We start from the raw sequence: 21,773 nt of genomic DNA on the forward strand, positions 1-21,773 counted from the left end.
TTTCGGAAATATAGTCCTTGTTGTTTTTTGTTTTCTCAAAAACATTTACTGCAACATAAAACCAAAATATCAAGTGGAAACAAACACTTCCTCCAAATTCCTACCTTCTACTTCTATCCTTATTGTTTTCTTTCCATTATTACCTACACTTTCAATATATAATGCATCTTAATAACACAAATAAATAAAATTATCTCTTCTACTACTACTACTACTACTGATAATAATAATATAACTGACCAATTTCTTGAGTTGGTATCTTGGCCTCAACAACTCAACTTCACCCATGAATACATAACTAACTCCATCTTATTATTAATAAGGAATTTAATAAATTTTCATAAATATAACAAAACACTAAAAGATATTGAGACGCACGAAATTTGTTATTTTTTAAATATTTTAGGTTTGCTATTCCTTTTTATTTTTAAATATTTTTGGTTTGTCCTTCTCTTTTATCATCTTTCTTCTCCTCTTTCTCTAGGATTTGATTTTTTTTATTTATTTTTTTTATTTTTATCGCCTTTCTTCTCTTTCTTTTCAAATATTTAGTTCAAGATCGTCTATTAAATAAAAAAAAATATATTTTTTAAATTACTATTTGGTTGTACAAGATTGTATACAAAAGACTTGAAGAAAACATACCCAAATCTAGATTTAAAAAAATAGTCAAATCTTAACGATTGTGTACAAAAGAATTTTGGAAAAAATTGTTAACTTGATCTAAAGGACTTTGTAACAAAGACTTTCGAAAAAAACCAAAATCTAAGCGATCAAATCTAAATAATTGTGCATAAAATCTAAATGATCCGGTAACCAAATTAAACGTGTAATCATAGAATGCTGAAAAAAAATCGTTTAGATTTAGCTATTCAAATTTAAACAATCGTGTACCAAATATAACGTTAATTTTCATATTTTTCATTACGGGCTCGTAGACTTTTTCTATTTTTAGAATTGTTTTATTTAATATAAATACTTTGTTGTTATATTTTTCAAAATACGAATTTTTTTATCTGTAGTTTTATATACAAGTAACTCCAATTAATATTTTTAATCTCAAATTTACTAATGAAACTCTCTCTCTCAAATTAATCATAAAATAACAGTACAATTTCCCAATTCTAACTCACTGAAGTATGTATGTATATAAAAGAGTTCCAACCATTGTTTTTAAATTTGGTACAATTATAAAAGGTTTGTTTTCGAAAATAATAATAATAAAAGAGAAACAAACTATTTAAATTATCTAGAAAAAAATCACTAAAAAACAGAAATCCATTCAACCTTTTCTTTTATATTTTTGCCAATTTTTTTTTTATAATTCCCCATTATAGCCAAATTTTGAATGTTTTTGGTTTAAAATGAACATTTTAATGAATAATTAATATTTAAAATCTCTAAAAAAAATTAATTTGGAAGAATGACATATCTTGCCTGGTGCAATATTTTCTTAATAATAATTGAACCTTATATATATATATTTAATAATAATAATAATTTCTAAAATCTTTCGATATTAAGAAAATGAAGAACTCTCAAATTAAGGCTATAAGAGATAAAAATATATATATATACACCAAAAAATTTATAAAACATAGAAATTAAAAATAGATATATCAAAGATGAGAAAACAATTAATTATGAAAAAAATCAAACAAGAAAAATACTTAACTGGTTAAAAAAAAGAAGAAAAGTGAAATGAAAAATAAAAAACTATGTTTCAATATTTTATAAAGACCGAATTGAATAAATAAAAATAAAAAAAATGGTGGAGCTATTTTTATTGAAATTATGTTACAAGAAAGAAACCCACCTCACTTGAATTGGACATATAGGATTGGGCTTGGGCCTTTAACTATTTATGATCCATTCTTCCAAGCGTTTACCATTTCAAATTAGTTCCTGATTTAAGTAAATCAGTAAAAATTGCAGATATCACAAAAAACTTTATCAAAATAATCCTTTTTTTTTTCAACTTCAAGAGAAACAAACTTGTTTAAGTTATAAAACAGTATTTCAAGCACATATATAAATCATTAATAAGACATCAAATATACAATATAATGAGTTGAGGTGATCGATAAAGGGTTGTGGTAGAAACAACAATACAATGAATTGAGGTAATAGTCTATTCATATAAATTCAATAATTTCAAGATTTATACAAATTAGGAACAAATTAACATCAATACTAAAAAAACATTTTTTTTAGAAAAACTGATTTTAAGTGCATCTCCCAAAATCAACCTTGTTTTCAAAATGACTTTTTTTCTTCAGAATTAAACCCCTAAAAAATCAAATAAAACACACCTTAGATTCATTAGTTCTTTTACAATTTTAAATATATCAATAACCTCTATTGGACACAATTGAAATTTAAAATGAATTACTAGACAACTTTAAAGTTTATAGATCAAATAGTCACAAATTTAAAATTTTACGGACTAAACTTATAATTTAACCATGACTATGTTCACGTGACGATAAAAAATTTAAAATTTAAGGTATATATATTCTTTAACAAGAAACATAGATTTATAGTATATTATTAAGATGAAAGACAATACAAAATCCAACCGCTTTGTCTTAAGAAGGATACACCAAATTGTTTATACAAAGACCAGTTTGGTAATGTGATATCATAGGAAGGAATTTATTAGAATCCCACTACTGAATTGTTGATTCTTGAATGAAGCAAAAAATAAAAAAGGTCAGAAAGGAATGATCAAAGCAAACAATGCACCACAAGCAATGAAGTCAATTTAAAATTATTGATAGGATAGGAGCTTTAAACTTTTCTTCAAAAAAGAGGGAAAGAACACAACTTCTCCTTCATTATAAAAATGTGAGAATAAGATTAAAATGGTTTTAAGGCAGAGCATTATTTATAATTCTCATGTTTTTCAGGGGAAGAAATGAAAAATGTGATTGGAGTTGAAGAGACTTGGGCTTGAAGCATAAAATAGTGGACTAAAAGATTACCTCTAAGATTGAGATGGAAAATTCCACAAGTTTTTCCAACTGCCAAATAGACCTTTTGCATTGCATTCCAAGCTAGCTTTCCCTCTCCTTGCTGATGTAAATTGCTACACCTGATATAATAGCAGCTGACTTATCCATTCTTATATAAGAGACTGTATTACACAACATATACTTCAATAAAACTTGTCATTTTCTCCTTTGTAAGAAATTTTTTGAAGTTATGGCAATGGAGGTAAAGCAAAAGTTCTTCCACGGAACGCTTGAGGTTACCGTCTTTCATGCAACGGCATACACGCCCCCTTCACCATTGGATGTAAGTTATGGATATGGATCGTAAAAATTCTAAACATATAATTTCAGTTAATAATAGGCATTATTCTAAACATTCATTACAAAAATAGTTTAATTTTTCTTTGTCTTCGTGTCTATTTTGTGCAGTGCCTATTTGCTGGTGGCAAGCGTAGCTATGTGACAATTAAGATAGACAACAAGGAGGTTGCCCAGACAAGCCATGAACATGACCGTGTTTGGAACCAGACATTCCGAGTTCTATGTGCATATCCATTGACTTCTACCATCACCATTACATTGAAAACAGCTCGTTCTGTCTTGGGTAAATTCTATATCCAAGCCCAACAGATTTTGAAAGAAGCAAGTTTTATCAATGGCTTCTTTCCACTTCTTATGGAAAATGGGAAGCCAAGTCCGGAGCTCAAACTTCGATTCATGTTGTGGTTTAAACCAGCAGTATATGAATTAAGCTGGAAAAAGATGCTGGGAAATGGAGAATACAAGGGGCTGAGAAATGCAACATTTCCTTTAAGGTCCAACTGTCATGTGACACTATATCAAGATGCTCACCACCTCCCTACTTTTCAACCTCCATTTCATGGTTCAAGTACACCAAGAAGGCTATGGGAAGATGTATACAAGGCCATAGATAATGCAAAGCATTTAGTTTACATTGCAGGATGGTCCTTCAATCCAAAGATGGTGCTGGTAAATCAAATCAATCAACCACCTTTGTAATCAACAATATTATTTTGTTTCTTTCTGTTTCTTCTGTTTGAAGATGGCTAATACACTTTCGATGATCAGGTAAGGGACTCTCAGACTGATATACCCTATGCTTTAGGAGTAAAGCTTGGAGAGTTGTTGAAGCAGAAGGCAGAGGAAGGAGTAGCTGTGAGAATACTGATTTGGGATGATGAAACATCTCTTCCCATCATCAAGAATGCCGGGATAATGAACACACATGATGAAGATGCTCGAGCATATTTCTTGCACTCAAAAGTCATATGTAGGTTGTGCCCCAAACTGCATCCTATGTCTCCACCAATTTTCTCTCATCATCAGAAAATCATAATCGTAGATGCTCAAACTCACATCAATGCACAAAACAGGGAGATCATGAGTTTCATTGGTGGTTTAGATCTTTGTGATGGTCGCTACGACACAGAACAACATTCATTGTTCCATACTTTGAACACAGAATCCCACTGTCGTGATTTCTACCAGACGAGTATATCAGGTGCCAAACTTCAAAAAGGAGGGCCAAGAGAGCCATGGCATGATGTTCACGCTTGTGTAACAGGTGAAGCTGCTTGGGATATATTAACAAACTTTGAGCAACGATGGACTAAGCAATCGGATGCTTCGTTGTTAGTACCGACGAGCATCTTATTAAAATTGATGCCCCAACTCGAATCAAACACAAACCCACAAAAGGATTGGAATGTGCAAGTTTTTCGATCAATTGACCATTTGTCTGCCAGTCAAATGTTCAGAAACATGACCATTGAACGAACCATCCACGAAGCTTATGTTGAAGCTATCAGGCGAGCCGAGAGATTTATTTACATCGAAAACCAATACTTTATTGGAGGGTGTCACTTTTGGGACAGAGATCAACACTGTGGATGCACAAATTTGATACCGATCGAGATTGCACTCAAGGTGGCTAATAAGATCAAGGCAAGGGAGAGGTTTGCAGTTTACATAGTGATTCCTATGTGGCCAGAAGGATCACCAGAGAGTGAATCGGTTGAGGATATGCTACATTGGACAAGGCAGACAATGACAATGATGTATAGACTGATTGGAGAAGCAATCCAAGAAACTGGGGAAAAGGCCCATCCAAGAGATTACTTAAATTTCTTTTGCCTTGCAAACAGAGAGGAAGAGAGAAAGTGGGACTTTATTCCCCCACACAGTCCCCAACATGCAACACAGTACTGGAATGCCCAACAACATCGGAGGTTCATGATCTACGTCCATTCCAAGGTCATGATAGGTAAGAACACTTCATATGTTCTGAATCTCATTTTTTAAGCGGCATTTATAACAAACAGGTAGAGAGCATTTCAACAAACAAAAATATGGAATGTGGAACTCACTAACAATTAAACGTGCAAAGAAATAGAAACTAACCACGAACATGTCGGTATTTTCCAGTGGACGATTTGTACATTCTGATTGGATCCGCAAACGTAAACCAGAGGTCCATGGACGGAGAGCGAGATACAGAGATAGCAATCGGATGCTACCAAATAGAAAACGACGAAGAAGAGTTACCCAATGGAAGAGACATTTCAAGATTCCGGTTGTCGCTTTGGTACGAACATACACGAGGATTCGAAGAAGTGTTCTTAAACCCAGAAAGTTTGAAATGCGTTCAAAGGGTTCGTTCGATAGGAGATAAATCGTGGAAAATTTACAGTGGAGAAGAAGTTGAAGATATGAAAGGGGTTCATCTGGTAACGTACCCTGTGAAGGTGAAAGAAGATGGAACGATGGAGGATTTGGAAGAAAATGGAGGCCATTTTCCTGATACGAAATGCGCAATTAAAGGAAGAAGATCAATGATGTTGCCACCCATTTTCACAACCTAGTTTTACTTCGAATGGCGATGAGATGAGTTAAGTCTGAAATTGTGTTGAACCTCCATGAATGAGAATTCCCAACTGGGGAATTGTGGATTGGAGGAATCCTTTCACGTTTATACGTTTGGTAAGTAAATTATTTGTAACTTCCAATTCTTTATTATTATAAAGTGAATATTATCCTTTTTTTTAACAGAAATAATAATTAAATATGAATTTTTCTATGTAAACTATTAACAAAAATGAAAAAAAAAATTATGCATAATTGATACATTTTTTTTCTCTCTTTTGTAAATAGTTTGCATTCGTCACCATAAGTATTTATGCTTTATAACTGTAATGAAATTCTCAAATAGCAAAATAAACCTTTTATATTTCATACCAAACTTTTTAAGGTTAATTTTCATAAATATAACAAAATATCAAAATATTTACGTTCGTGTAATAAAATCAAAAAATATATTACATTTTAAAAAATTTTAGATTTGTCCTCGAATAATGCTGACCATTTTTTCAATTCTTTTTCTTTTTTTTTCTTCTTCTTTACGATGCATTCATCTTCTATTCATATTAATAATCTCTTCGCACTATTACTTCTTTTTCATTTTACAATCTTATGGTTAATTATTTATGTAAATATTTACCAATTTATTCATTTATTCATTTCCTTTTCCAAAATATCTTTCTTCTTCTTCATTTCTCATTTTCTTTTCTTTTTCTTCTTGGTACAATATCAGATTGTTTAGACCAGGTACAAAGGTACTAAATCATTTAGACTTGCTACGAGATCGTTTAGACTTTTTATGAGATCCTTTAAACTAGGTAGAAGGATACAAGATCGTTTAAACTTGGTACATAGGTACAAGATCGTTTAGACTTGCTACGAGATCGTTTAAACTAGGTAGAAGGGTGTGAGATTGTTTAGACTTGGTACAAGGGACAAGATCGTTTAGACTAGATGGAAAGGTAGGAGATCGTTTAGACTTGGTACAAGGATACAAGATCGTTTAGACTTGCTACGAGATCGTTTAAACTAGGTAGAAGGGTGTGAGATTGTTTAGACTTGGTACAAGGGACAAGATCGTTTAGACTAGATGGAAAGGTAGGAGATCGTTTAGACTTGGTACAAGGATACAAGATCGTTTAGACTTGGTTCAAAGGTACAAAATTGTTTAACCTTACTAAGAGATTATTTAGACTTGCTACGAGATCATTGCTAAGAAAACCATTTTTTTCAAGTGTGTGTGACTGACAGATTAATTACGGAGGTATTTTTGTTATTTCACGTGGGTTGTGAGCTTTTTTTTTTTTTTTAATTATTCTATAGGAGGTAAATATTTTCGCGTTTTGTTTTATTTTTAAAAAATCTGTATGAATTTATGCTTCTAGTGATTTTTTTATAGGAAATAAAAATAGTTTGGTTTTTTTTATTATTTTTGAGAAACCTTATCTTTTTCTTTTGCCAAGGATTCCTTTAATAATTATTTTGTTTTTTCTATAAAGAATTAAATCTAGAAACGCTGTTGGGCACTTTAATTATTCTTTTATTAAACTGATTTCTATTTCTCATTTTTAACCTTCAAATCAAATAGATATTTTATCTTTATATAGTAAGAATCTTATAAAAATTACAAACGTACCAAAATCTATCAAAAATTTATTATCACTAATAATATATCATGTTTCAAATATTAGTTTATCAGTGATAGATCATAAGAATCGTTCAACAATAAAAATGTTGCCGATAGATTTTATTATATTTACAAGTTCTCTAAAACGTTGGTATATTATGAATTATTATTCTTAAATTTCAACAATTATAATTATTTTTTGTAAACAACAATTTCATGTTTTCATTATTTTATATATGTATGTGTATATGTGTACAAAATAGTAATTAGACAATTTTTTAATTAAAACATGCTCATAAATAAATTAATAATAGTATATTTAGTTAATATTTACTGAGATTAGTTTTAGGATTTATGAGTATAGTATCAAATATATTTTAAGCAATTACTTGCATTAAAATCTAATGTTTGATATACTATCAAACGCAAAAGACTTTTTTTTTTTTTTTTTTTTTTTTTTTTAACTTTGTTTATGAAATTTGGTTAAGATATTTAAATAACAAGTTCAAAAATAAGAAAATTGTGAGGAAATAAATTCAGTTTTCAAAAGTCAAAACAATTACAAAATGAGATCTACAAGCACTACTTCAACATCCATTATTTTTTTGTGGCCAACTTTTAGAGTATTTTGAAAATTCAAATCAAGTTTTGAAAACTAGTTTTTTTTTTTTCTTTTGAAATTTAGTCAAACAATGCAGATAGCTATAAAATGATACCTAAATAAGCTCCATCCATTTCAATTAAGAGAATGATTATCTTTTTAGAAAGAAAAATTAATTTTAAATACAAAGTTTGAAATATCGATATCGATGACCGAGGTCTCGATTTATGATAGTATTGATATTGATGAAAATTTTGGGAGATTTTATGAAAATTTATGGAAATTGTTACAATTAGTTCATGAAACTTTGATTGTGGCTTAATTATACTATGTTTGATTATTTTTAATCATCATCTTTATAAAATAAGACAACTTTTAGATATATAGTGTAAAAATATGTGAACATGTTGATGCGAGAGCATGATTTTTTTTTTCTATGTAAGCCTAAAATTAGAAGCTTTTTTTTCCTCATTTGGTCTACTTTTAGACTGTTGTTTACGAATATTGAACCATAATATGCATGTAAATGTGTTAAATTTTCAACAAATTTGTGGTCAATAACTGATGTGTATTTGGATTACATTTTCTAAGTGTTTAATTTAAAATTTAAGTTATTTTAAAAAAATTAAAGTGTTTGGAAGCTACTCAAATTAGCCTTTTTAAGTGTATTTTAAACTATTTTAATAAAAATGAGTTTAAACAAAAATAAGTTTCTTGAAAAACATTTTTTTTAAGTCAATTTAAACGGATTCTGAAACACACAATAAAATTGCATGGTCTATTGTGTTCCACCAAATCAACCAACTTTCTTGAACTTTGAGACAATCATCTCTCTCTTTTTTTTTTTCATTCATAATTAGCAAAGAAATGTCGGATTTTCTTTGGCAAAATCTTAAAAGTACAGTTATCGAACAACGAAAAGGTTTAAAAAAGACATGAAGTTGTCCTATGTTGAAAAGGTTTGAGAAAGTCATGTACATGTCCAATACTGAAAAGTCAGCCTATAAAAAGAGCTTGTCTTTAGTTTTCGACTGTCTTAGTTATAAACACTTTAATTAAGTTTTAGTATGCTAACTCTAGTTAAATTTTTTTTTTTGTATTTTTGTTGGAGAGTGAGTAAAGGTTGCGGGTGGCCAAAAGTTTTGAAAGAGTGTTCTTGCAATTGGAGTCGAGAGAGATAAAATTATTTTTCGTGATTGTAGCAAATTTTGACAATAGTGGGTTGGGTTTCTTTCTAGCAAATTTTTGTGATCTTGCTCATGGTTTTTCTCCAAGTTGGAAGTTTCACGTAAATTCTTGTGTTTTTAGTTTTTTAGAAAAACTGTGGAAATAACAAATTTGTGGATAGAAAAAAGAAAAATAGCAAATTGCTAAATTATTTTGATTTATGGCAAAACTAACTGTCAGAATAATTTTTTTTGTCCAAATTTACACCTCCACGGATAATAATTGTCTATAGACGAATACAGTGTATTTGTAAACACTCACTTATGATAATTCTTAACTAAAAAAAATATTATATTGTTCCAACAATCACTAAAGCATCCCTGATTATTAGGATACAAAATCAAGTAATTACCAAATTTGTATAAATTCATATTATTTATAAAAAATATATTAAATAATACATATTACAAATTAATAATAACAATTTCAATCTATACCATTCCCTAAAATCGTCAATTTGAATTCAAATTCCCTCAAATAACTTCAAAAATAACTTCAAAGATTGCATTTTTTATTTTTTAAATTACTGATGAAAAATATACATAAAAATACATAATACATATTTGATATTATAACATTATTTTCCACTCTTAGTTTTAATTCAAAATTATAACACTATTTTAAAATCCAAATCATACATATTAATTTTAGATTACTAAACTGAATTCATAAAATTATGCCAAGAAAAAACGTACATAAATACATTAATTTTAGATTCTTAAATTGAATTCATAAAATTATGCCAAAGATAATGAACAATTCATTAATTTCACTTTTTTTATTTTTTAAATTATTTACGAATACATAAGTTATTAATTATAGATTCAAAATTGAATTCCTAAAATCATGCCAAATATAATGGAAAATCCATAAATTTTATCATTTTTTATTTTTTAAATTATTTAAAAAAAAACACATAAAGTTTAGATTGTTAATTTGAATTCCTAAAATTATGCCAAATATAATGGATAATCCCTTAATTTTAACCTTTTTCATTTTTCAAATTATTTATAAAAAGACATACGTAAATACGTAAATAATCCCTTAAGTTAGCGCATTCATCATAGTTAGAAGCTCCAGCTCCGTATCAAGGTCACGGTACCACCTATAGGCGGCCGTCCGTCCTACAGCCGCCCGAAAAGGAACTGCATGGCGGATCCGCCCGCTATGTCAACTCCTACTCCGCCTCGACTAAATTCAAAATTATGTATTCTTAACTTGCATTCCTAAGATTATGCTAAATACAATAGATTATCCCTTGATTTTAACCTTTTTTTATTTTTCAAATTATTTATGAAAAAACGTGTATATATATATTAATTGGACCTTTCAACGAGCATACATACATACGTACCTACATTTATTGTTATTTATTATAAAATTAGTTTTAATTCAAATTTTTAATAATATTTTAAAATACAAGTACATACATTCATACATACATACATATATTTATTGTTATTTATTATAAAATTAGTTTTAATTTAAATTTTTAACAATATTTTAAAATACAAGTACATACATACATATACATATATTTATTGTTATTTATTATAAAATTAGTTTTAATTCAAATTTTTAACAATATTTTAAAATACAAATTATACACATTAATTTTAGATTCTTAGTTTGAATACCTACAACTACAATTATGCCACATATTTGATATGTGTCCCACCCTAATTTTACTCCATAGGTCACGGTTTTAATTCAAAATTTTTAATTTTTTTTTTCAAATTCAAATTTACACCTTAATTTAATTAACACTATTGCTTTGAATCCCTAAAATTATGCCAACAAGACGAAGCTAAACCGTTCTTCAACGTTAAAGATTCAACCGCCGAACGGAGAAGTGAAGAACGACGAATGAAAACGAAAAGACGAACGGCGAACAAAGATATGGCGGCACGAAAGAGATGCTAATTGAACAAAGAAGATATGACGGAGCGAACGAAGAAGATGCGAAAGAAAGAAGATGCTAATCGAAGGAAAGGAGATGAGACAAAAAATGCTAGGGTTTTCAAAGGTGAAGAAGGAGATGCTAGGGATTTCAATTGCTTCCAAACTCCAAATAATGAATGGGATGTGAAAGGGTGGCATGCACAAATTGAATGGGATGTGATATCTTAGAGATGATTTGATGATTTATTTTCTTTTTTGAGAGAAATTAGAATATTCAAGTGTGGGTGCATAGGTTGTATTAATTATAGGGTATTTGTGGATTATGTTAGAAGTGTATTTAGAAATTATTGTCACCTAGAGGCATTTAAGACATTGTTATCCCATTTTTTTTATTTAAAAATGTTTTGTTTTTCTATTTTGTCAATTTATTCAAGGTAAACCTTTAATTTTGTCATTCTTCTTGTCAGCCCATTTTTTTTTTTATATATTTTTCGGGTTGGGTTGGGTTCTGGTTACATTTTTAAAAATCTGAATTGACCCAACCCAATATGAATTTCTATTATTATTAAATTATATATTACAACTTATAAATATTATAATTCATACATATTATTATGAAGTTTTTTTTTTAGTTTGTAATAGATATATTGAATTTTGATATTTAATACTTGAGTTTCATTTGAGTTTTATGAAATTTTAGACAAATTTAAGTATTTTAAGTTAATAAATAATATACTTAAAGAAAGCAAATAAACAAATATAATTCAACAACTCAACCCAACCCTCCGTTCGAGTTGGGTTGGATTAGGTTGAAGATCTTATTTAGTGGTCAATTTGATCAACCTGAATATAAAAAATATCTCCCCAACTCAATCCAAGCCAATCCACTTACACCCCTAGTAGGGTGAAATTAAGTGTTGCAATGCTATTCATATCTCATGGTGTGTTAAATATATTGTTCTTTAAAGAAATAGTTCTTGATTCATTTGATTCCAATTTTCTTTGAATGCAAATTTAATTTCCTTCTTCAAAATCACCCACAAAATCCCCCTCCTTACTTTAAAATTCAATGATTGCATAAAAAAAATACAGAGTAATAGACTCCTTTATGAGACGATCTGTCCACTTAATTACTACATAGCTTAGGGTAGTTTTAAAATTCATTTGTGATAGATTCCTATAAACACCTATCAATATTTAGCACTAGTGAAAAATAAAATTTTATTATATTTTATAAATATATTTTTTTAATTTTGTAATTTAAAATAATATTTACTTCTCAAAAGGGTGGAAATAAACACAATTTCACTACTTTTAGATGTATAATAGAATTATACCCTTTAAATGGAATATTACATGGTATTTGTCAAAATGTTAAATAAATGACACCTTGCACAATTAGAAAAAAATAACCGAAAGCATCGAGGTTAAACTATCATTTTGGCTTCTATATTTTGAAGTTTGTTCGATTTTGGTTTATGTACCTTCCGATGTCTAATTTTAATTTTTATACTTTAAGAAATTTTTAATTTAATTCCCGAAAATTACTTCTTCACCAAAATTGTTTAAATAATAATTATATAAAGAAATACAAATTATGGAAATATTTTCAAAATTTAGTGTAAAATGATACAAAAACTAAAATTAGATGAAACCATATAAAACTAAAACCGTAGAAACCTATTTTTATCATATTATTATTTCCTATATTTTTCCACCATCCCCTACTAAACAATAACATTATCCATAACTACGCAAAAAAGAGAAAAGAATCCTATGGGAAAACTTGGGATTTGTAGTACAATATACAAACATTTTCCATAGAAACACAAAATAAAGAACATTAAAATGGCCATACCCACACTTTTGCATTTTGACCAAGAAAATAATTCGTCCTCTATTTTGTTTATCCCAATTTTTCTTTGTCTCAATGTGGAAAGCCTAACCAAAATACGAATATCGGACAAATATATTATAATTCTATAGATAATACAAACAAATAAACTAAGGAAATTATAGAAAAAAAATTCTCTATATAAACTCGACTGGTTCCAATTTAATTTATTTTGAATTTTAGCCGAGATATGTTACGTATACAAATCCACTTAAAACCTTTATTTATATGCAAAATAATAAATAAGTGGTGACAAATGATGAACACTAATAATATGTGATATTAAGATACATGAGTAATTATAAATTGTCACTTGACAATAGACATTAACACGTGCTATCATAATATTTATAATACTTTTATCTTTTTTTTTTTTTCTCTTTCTTTGTTTTTCCGAAAGGTCAAAATTGGATGAAAATAAAAAAATTAAAGCTCTCTCTTTTTTACCCAAATTGCCATTCTTTTCTTCATTCTTACTGTTGGGAAGTTGATGATATTGTCTTCCTCAGCCACCCACCTAATTAATATCAAATTAGATGAACATTAGGGTTAGAGAGTAGCATAGAACTAATAGAATGACTCTTTCTAATTTCTATTTCAAGGATTATAACACCTAGCCTAGGAGGTTACAATAATTTTTAGATAAACAATCCTTTTTCAAATCTTTATAGTCATTCAATTGGTTAAAGTATATTATATTGGACTAGCTAGGTTATGTATAGGTAAATAATTATATTGTTGACCAAAATTTTAACCATATAATATAACAAAATTTTCTACTTTTTTCTTTAAATTTTGTTCAACAGAAGAGAGAATCAAACATCTTAATTTTAACCATATAAGTTGCTTATAATTAATTCCTTTTTCCAATTGTATATTAAATCTAGCAAAAAAAGAAAGACAAAACTCTAAATTGTTATATGTTGGAAAGTTAGGCACAAGTCACAACCCAAATTCTTCTCAAAAGAAACCAAGTTCCTCTCACATTATAAAAAGTTATTTTTTTAATAAAAGAATGATAAATACTGTTTTACTCCTAATTTTAGTTTTAGTTTATTTTAGTCATTATATTTTTAAATTATTTATTTAGTTAACATACTTTGGTTCATTTTTTAAAAGTAAAATAAAGATTGGAGTATAGGTTCATTTTGACACATCCATATAGCACCCATAACATATTTTAGATCCAAAAGATGTATTATTAATCAAATAAATAAAGTTCATTTTAATCTATGTATTTTCAATTTAAGTTTGTATTTCGAAAAAATAACAACTTTTTCCTTTTATGTTTAAAGAGAATCAAAAGTTCAAAAGCATTAACCAAACTTAAAAGTTTTTGTCTATGGACCAAAACCAACATCGAAGTGACTTATTACCAAAGATTCACATTATCCAACCAATTTAAGTGCTACATTTTGGATTTTTCAATCAATATATCATCCAAATTAGGTCAATTTTCCTTTTATTATTTTTTTTCTTTTCCTTTAATTTTCTATTCCAAATTAAAAATCCATTTGGAATTTTCCATTATTCAAATTTTCAATTACTCAGTGGTGGTTCTCTCAATCATTTCCCCCTAAAAAAAACCCATTATATATTAAACTTTTGGCTCTCTCCCTCTCTAATATATGATTATATTTTTGGCTAATTGGCACATTGGTTGGAGACAATGTGTTGATTACTTCTTACCCCCCACTTTGGAAAGTTTGCTGAGATGAAAACAAAACCTCTCATGATTTTGCTTTTAAGCCCTGATTTTTAGTGAATAGACATATAGGTTGATTTGAAAGCATGCATGAATGGATATCATTTGTATGCCAAAAAGGTTGTTTCATTATTAGTTGGAAATTATTCTTTTACATTTCTTTTCAATATTACTTGGTCAATCTACAAAACAAATGATAGATTTTATAAAACACAAAACTAGTTTAGAAACCCCTAAAAATAATTCTTTTTTTTTCTTTTTTTTGTAACCTTTTAGATTTTGACAAAAGTTCAAAATATTTTTTTAAGAAAATTAAAACCATGAATGATAAGGAAATTAGAAAAATTAAAGATAAAATAGTTCATGGATAGAGAGTTAGAGAAAGGTAAAAAAAAATGTATAATCAATCCTAGTATCATCAGAATATGTATATACGATCCGAATCAAACAACCGAACACATAGTAAGACATAGATTATTAAACAAAAATGCATGTGATCAATGTGCAATTGTTAATATTTTTTTACCTGAATTCAGTAATAAAGTGATGTAAGAAAATGGAAGCTTCTAATCTGGCTAACTCAAGGCCAGGGCACAACCTTTGTCCTCCTCCAAAAGGAGTGAAATTTAAATTATTTGAGTCTTTACCCTGAAAAACAGCAACAATTTAAAATTTCCTTATTAAATAACAATTCAAAAAGAAATAATAATAATAATAATAATAAAAATAAAAAGACCCAAAAACAATTAGGGCAATTAATGAGTGTATACTTACTTGCCATCTCCATGGATTGAAATGGTAAGGGCTTTCAAACTGGTTTTCATCGACATGAACTGACCTAATATATGCAAGAACACACCATCCTTTAGGTATTAAATATCCTTTTATTTCAATATCTTTCATCGCCTTTCTCATCACTCCTGTTATTATGTTTCCTAACCTTAACGTCTCCGTTATCACCTGAATATCGCGAGAATTAAAAAGAAAACATATTATATTTATCGATTATTATTGTAGCAAATATTTGGTATATTGTCCAATGTGGGTCTGTGTTCTTACATTTTGAGTAAATGGTAAAGACAAGTAATCAGTCCACTTCAATGGCTCTCCAAGCTGAGTTTTCTGTCTTTTCAATTCCATGTTCTCTTCCTGCCCATTAAAACTTATCAAGTTTAGGGTAAATAATATAAGACAAAAGAAAATCATTGTTGTTGTTTGTGCCACATCGTATACGTTCATGAATGATATCTTTCAATTCTTGCATGATATTTTAATTATTTTCTATGAAGTTTAATTATGTTTACTAAAAGAAATCTTTTTGTGAAAAAAAAATAAAAGAGTATATATATTGGAAAAAGAAAGGAAAAGAAAATAAAAAGTTAAGATCATAATTAATTATATATTAGAGAGTGGAGAGAGAGAGAGAGGGTTATATTTTTGTATTATTGATGTGGTTGTCACCAAAATGACAGAAACATTCACTATCAAATGAAACACACATCATAAGGAAGAAAAGCCAAAATTACTAATTTAAATGTAACACGATCAATTTCTATTTTATAATTCAATGAAACAAATTAAACTTATGAGTTCTCGAACACTACATTTTAAAAGTTTAAAGACGAAAATAATGTCAACATACGATTTGAATTATAATATTTAGATTTAGGTTTGAGCAGTGTGACTTCAAATACAGACATTATAAAAATAGGAACGAGAGAGAATATGATGAAGGTACCGTTAATTGTTGAAGGGCAGAGGGAGAATCAGAAAGGTATTTAATGGCCAAAGTGATGAGGATTGGGACAGAATCTTGGCCTGGAATCATCATATCAATCATATTATGAGCTATGACTTCATCTGTTACTTGTTGGCTTCCATCGTTTAACAAAACATCCACAACATCATTTATTATTGCAACTCCATTATTATTATTACTCCAATATTTTTCACTCTTCTTCTTCTTCTTCTTCCTTCTTCCTTCTATTATTTCTTCCACTAACTTCACCATTTTCCTTTTTGCCTGAAACATTTTCACAAAAAAAAAAAAAAAAAAAAAAAAACAAATCCCTGGGTTTTAGTTTATTACTTAATTTTCAATTGAACCTTAAATTTCAAAATATTACATGTCTTTGGTCTTATTAAGTGCTTTTGGTTTAATTTGTTCAATTTAATTATTTAAGTTTTCTTTCAAAGTTATCCTAAATTCCAAATTTTAATTAAATATAAACTTTTACAGAATACTTTTAGTTTTTAATGTCTATCACTTAATTTAAAAGAATATTTATGATTAATTATTAATTTCAATCCTATTAAAAATGAATTTAAATCACGCATAAAAAATTAAAAATAAATTTTTAAGTAAAAAAGCAAGATTAAAGGTAAATATTGAGATCTCATAACTAAATTGAAATAAAGCTAACTCAAATCACGAAAAAGAAATTATGATATTTTGAAATCTATAATAGACTAACTTATGATATCAAACTCTTAACATTTTAGAAGGTGTATAAGATGAACCAAATAAAACTAGACCCAAAAAACTTAGGGACCGTTAAAATTATTTTCCCCCTAAATTCAATTATATATGAAAACATGAACACTTTTATAAACTTGCCTGTAATGATCTGTAAAGTGTGGTTCCTGGGATGTTTATTGGGAAAGCCATAATCCCAGCAATGAATTGATTAAACTGTTTCTTCAGAAATTCCATTTCTTCACCACTCTCCAAACTGACCAGTGTCTTTACTAGTACTTCAAAGGCAATCTGAAATCAAATACAATTTATATTAAAAAAAAAAAAAAAAAGAAAATTTTGTTTTTCTCTTAATTGAGAAAAATGAAAAAGATTTGATTAATAATAATGATTATGAATGTGTGAGTTTCTTTGGACAAAATGATTCTCAGCAAACTTATGAGCAACCCCATGTTTCAAATGAGAGCAATTCTTAACCCTAAGATTTTAATCATCTATTTAAGATATTCTTATTATACTTTGTGGTTTGTCCAAATATTATTTTGGACTCGGTTCGTGTGAATGAAATAACGTTATCTAATTACTTGATAGATTACGAGAAATTTAACTGAATTACGAGAAGATCGAGAGGAGGTATACAAACATTTTTGGCTTCATCTTGAATGTGGATAGGATTGTGTTGACAAGTACTAGTCCACGTAGAGATGGATTTTTGAAGATATTTTTGCATGTCTAAGGTTATTTGAGCTTTGAGATGAGATGATTTGAAAAAAGCTCCAATAAGACCATGAATTCTTCTATGTAAAGTGCCATTGATAAGCAATATTGAAGATTTTCCCATCAACTCTGTCACAGATTTTGGATAAGATGGCACAAAATACTTTGAATCACTTTGTAGAATAAACCTATTCACTTCACCATCTGTTGAAACTATTGTTGGACTTCCAAATATATGTGATTTGAAGACCTTCCCATACCTACAGAAAAAAAAAAAAAAAAAAAACCTCGTAATATATTATTCCATTTTCTTTATCACCAAATATAGTGAACAAACCGAGAGCATACGTCAACTGATCGCATACAAGCATGTTAGCGACCAAGAGCTTTGACATTTGAATAACGTACTCAGAAAGAAGAAACATGAGATACGAAAGGGTTATTTCACATTATTGGGTTGACAACTGTATGAAAATTTTTATCTCTAACCATGGAACTCACCGTCTGCGACGTGTATCCATGAAGGTGTCAGGGCGGTGAGAGTAAGCGGAAGAGACGAAGTGGAGGGTTTCACCAACGAAGGGGAGACCGAGGGAACCGGAAGGAAGTGAAGGATTGTTGGAGGAGGTGAAGGAGTTTGAAGAAGATGATGATGGTGTGGTGGGGATGATGAAGTTTTTGAGGATTATGATTGTGGAAGATATGAAAGCTGCAGCTGTGATGACCTGCACAAATATCCACAAAGAATCCATTTTTTTACGAATCTTTTGAAGTTGGATCTGTGAGTGTATAGATTTGGTTTGAGGCTTTGCAATTGTACTACTCAACCCCTTTTGAGATTTCTTTTGCTCCTTTTTCTCTCTATCTCTCTCACCTTTTATATACAAATATGAAAGCTCTCATATGATGACCACTCATCAACTTTATAGTTTTTTATTGCAAATATGAATATGCATTGGATTTAGGGCATGCGAAAGGTGATGGAAAAACTCCCTATCTTTTACGATACAAAATTGCCAGTCACATAATACGATAATCTATTTGAATGATTAAGTGAGAACATTCTTTTATAGAATCGAAAGATTTTATATTGTCTAGAAGTTATAAAAGTTTGAGTTTTCGCATTTTAAAAGAGAAAAAGAAACAACCTTTTAAGTAGAAAGGACTTATTGTAGACAATATGTACTAAGAAAAAAAGAGCAACTCTCCTCCTTTGCTATAATAATGTTTTTCTTTTTAAAAAATTTCTCTTGTGGTAAATATTTAAAAAGAACGCACGTAATAGTTGCCTATAATTTAATAATATTTTAAAGAAAATGTAGGATTATTAGAGACAAAAATATATAATTAGAAAGACCGATAGATTTAAATTTGTTCTTTTTTAAAGTGAGTTTGGATCGATAGTATTGAAATTGATCAAATGTTCAATATTCCATCATGTAATTATATATTATACTAAAACATATATTTTGTTAATAAATTATTTAAATACAAATAGTTAAATTACGATTTTTACACTTGACTTTTTCAAGTTTGTGTAAAATAAGTTTGAGATTTAAAAAAGTATTAGGACAATTTTAAAAAGCTTTTCTATTTGATATTTTAAGCTTTTAATTTTGTATATAACAAATGCAGACGTTTTTTATTTTATACCTAAAAAATGAACTTATTTAATAAATTCATAAATTTTTTAAATGATGAATATGTATGTCGTTGATTAAAACACAAATTTTAAAAAAAAATGTATAAACTCTCTTTAGAGTTTATTAGCTTTATGGTCTAAACTAATTTTCATATAACTTAATTAAAATTAAGAATTAGCATACACAAAAACACACACACACACATATATATATATATATAAAAGAGAGTGATGAAAAGAAAGAGATTATAATGGGGAGACATAAAGGTCAAAATTAATTTTGATTTAATTTCAAAGTTTGAATGATTAATTGGGCTCAATAACATGTTTAATGGATGACAAATTTTGTTTGTATATATTATTAGGTATATGTAACAATTGCTTAATATTAAAAATATATAGACCTCTACTCATTCATTACACCCTACAATATCTCAAACAATTAATTCATCTTTTAATACAAAATTATTTGAGTTTTTCCAAAGTAAAACTTGGATCATCTCTCCATTAATCTTTTTTACCAAATCTGACTTTGATTTTTTCTTTTTTCTTATCATTTCTATAATTACCATCAAGTGGAGTAATTTCTAAAGGGTATACTAATTTAAGTTTGATTTTTTTATTTGATTAAACTTTTATATTACATTATAAGTCTATATGTATATCATTTATGAATTAGATTTAAGGAATTCAATGTTAAAGTAAATTTGTAAAACATTATTTTAGTTTGTTTTTGTACAAGGTGAGAAGAACAAATCAAAGGTTGCATATATTATCATTATTGATTAATTTAGGCCTCGTTGTTTTTTTTTCCCTAAAAACTAATTTTTTTTCTATTTTTTAAAAATAAAATGTATTTTTTAAAAAAACACTTCTTTTTTTTTTTTTTTCGTTTCCAATTTTTCTTCGTAATTTAAAAAATAAATTTCTTGTTTAGAAAAGAAAAAAAGTGAATCAATTATCAAACACACAAATTTTTTAAAATTGATTTTCAAAAATAAAAAAGCTAAAAAACAAATAGGTTACCATACATGTCGTTAGTGATTACTTCTCGTATCGTTAGATATCTTAAATAAAAACTTCCCATTGATCATCACTCCACAAAGAGTCTGCATGTGCCACCCTATGTGATGGGAAATTTTAAAAAGAAACATCTTTTTTAAAACAACAAATTGAAGTTCATCATTGCCCATAAAAATCTTTTTGAATCCCAACCCATTTTTCTTGCACATTTTCAAAGATTTCCCTTTGACCCTTTCCTTAACCAACACTCATTCATTGCCAATTTTTCTTAATAATTAAAGTCTTCACACACTCTCTCTTCAAGGCCTACTACCTAACTAATTCATATGTTTGTTTATAATTTAACTATCACTAAATATAATATATAGTAACATGCATATTGTTTCCCACATATCATCATCATGTCATCAATCTCTTTAATTTGGACCTAATCTTTTCTCCCCCCCCCCCCCTCTTATTTTGTTTTTGTTTCATTTTCAAGGAAAAGAAAAAAGAAGAAAAAGATTATATATCTTTTGAGAACCTCACAGAAAGTTATTAGAGAGTTTCTTTATTGTCCTCAAAAAGAGTCTCTAGAGCTTTGGGATTATTTTGAATCTTGCATTGATGAACTTTGTATAGTCTATACATATAAAGATATAATAGACAACTTATATGGAGCCCTAACATTTGACTACTTTGCATTAAAGTTGTCATGTTTTTGGCTCAACAACACTTGATTGATCCATTTCCTTCATCCATGGGATTGTTCTGATTTTAAAAGGTGGAAAAAAGAACTTGTTTTTTCAAAAAAAAAAAAAAAAAAAAAAACTTTAAACTCTTTGCATTTCATAATTTTAATAAGAATTTCTTTTTAGTACAACTACTACTACTCGAGGTGAGAGATTGAACTTGCAACTAAGAATAGAAGTATTGTCAAAATCACTAATTCAAACTCATTTTGACGATTTTAAAATAACAATTAACTACACTTAACATAGTTAAATTTTACAACTATTTAGTTGTGGCTCTTTTTACTTTGTATTTAATTGATTGATGTAGTTAACTACGCAAATATGGTAACTTTAGTGTTTCCTATGGCACATTGTT

At 28.2% G+C, this 21,773-nt stretch overlaps 2 protein-coding genes and 1 long non-coding RNA gene across 3 annotated transcripts; 1 reads left to right on the forward strand and 2 right to left on the reverse strand.

Annotated features, from left to right (window-relative positions):
• Positions 1-2,813: 2,813 nt before the first annotated feature.
• On the reverse strand, positions 2,814-5,563 carry LOC103490015 (uncharacterized). Its single transcript, XR_537792.2, has 2 exons — positions 5,415-5,563; positions 2,814-3,094 (listed from the first exon to the last, which is right to left on the reverse strand). It is a non-coding gene; the product is annotated as an uncharacterized LOC103490015 (long non-coding RNA).
• Positions 3,162-5,875, forward strand: LOC103490014 (phospholipase D alpha 4). Its single transcript, XM_008449380.3, has 4 exons — positions 3,162-3,297; positions 3,423-3,983; positions 4,083-5,277; positions 5,439-5,875. Exons 1-4 carry the CDS (start codon positions 3,205-3,207, stop codon positions 5,873-5,875), a joined length of 2,286 nt encoding a protein of 761 aa, XP_008447602.2. The 5' UTR covers positions 3,162-3,204.
• A 7,623-nt stretch (positions 5,876-13,498) lies between these two features.
• LOC103490016 (3-epi-6-deoxocathasterone 23-monooxygenase CYP90D1-like) lies at positions 13,499-18,803 on the reverse strand. Its single transcript, XM_008449381.3, has 8 exons — positions 18,521-18,803; positions 17,946-18,279; positions 17,444-17,593; positions 16,565-16,849; positions 15,886-15,975; positions 15,601-15,786; positions 15,353-15,474; positions 13,499-13,638 (listed from the first exon to the last, which is right to left on the reverse strand). Exons 1-8 carry the CDS (start codon positions 18,769-18,771, stop codon positions 13,548-13,550), a joined length of 1,509 nt encoding a protein of 502 aa, XP_008447603.1. The 5' UTR covers positions 18,772-18,803; the 3' UTR covers positions 13,499-13,547.
• Between the last annotated feature and the right edge of the window lie 2,970 nt (positions 18,804-21,773).

Source organism: Cucumis melo, chromosome 4, assembly GCF_025177605.1.
Source record: "Cucumis melo cultivar AY chromosome 4, USDA_Cmelo_AY_1.0, whole genome shotgun sequence".
NCBI lineage: Eukaryota > Viridiplantae > Streptophyta > Magnoliopsida > Cucurbitales > Cucurbitaceae > Cucumis > Cucumis melo.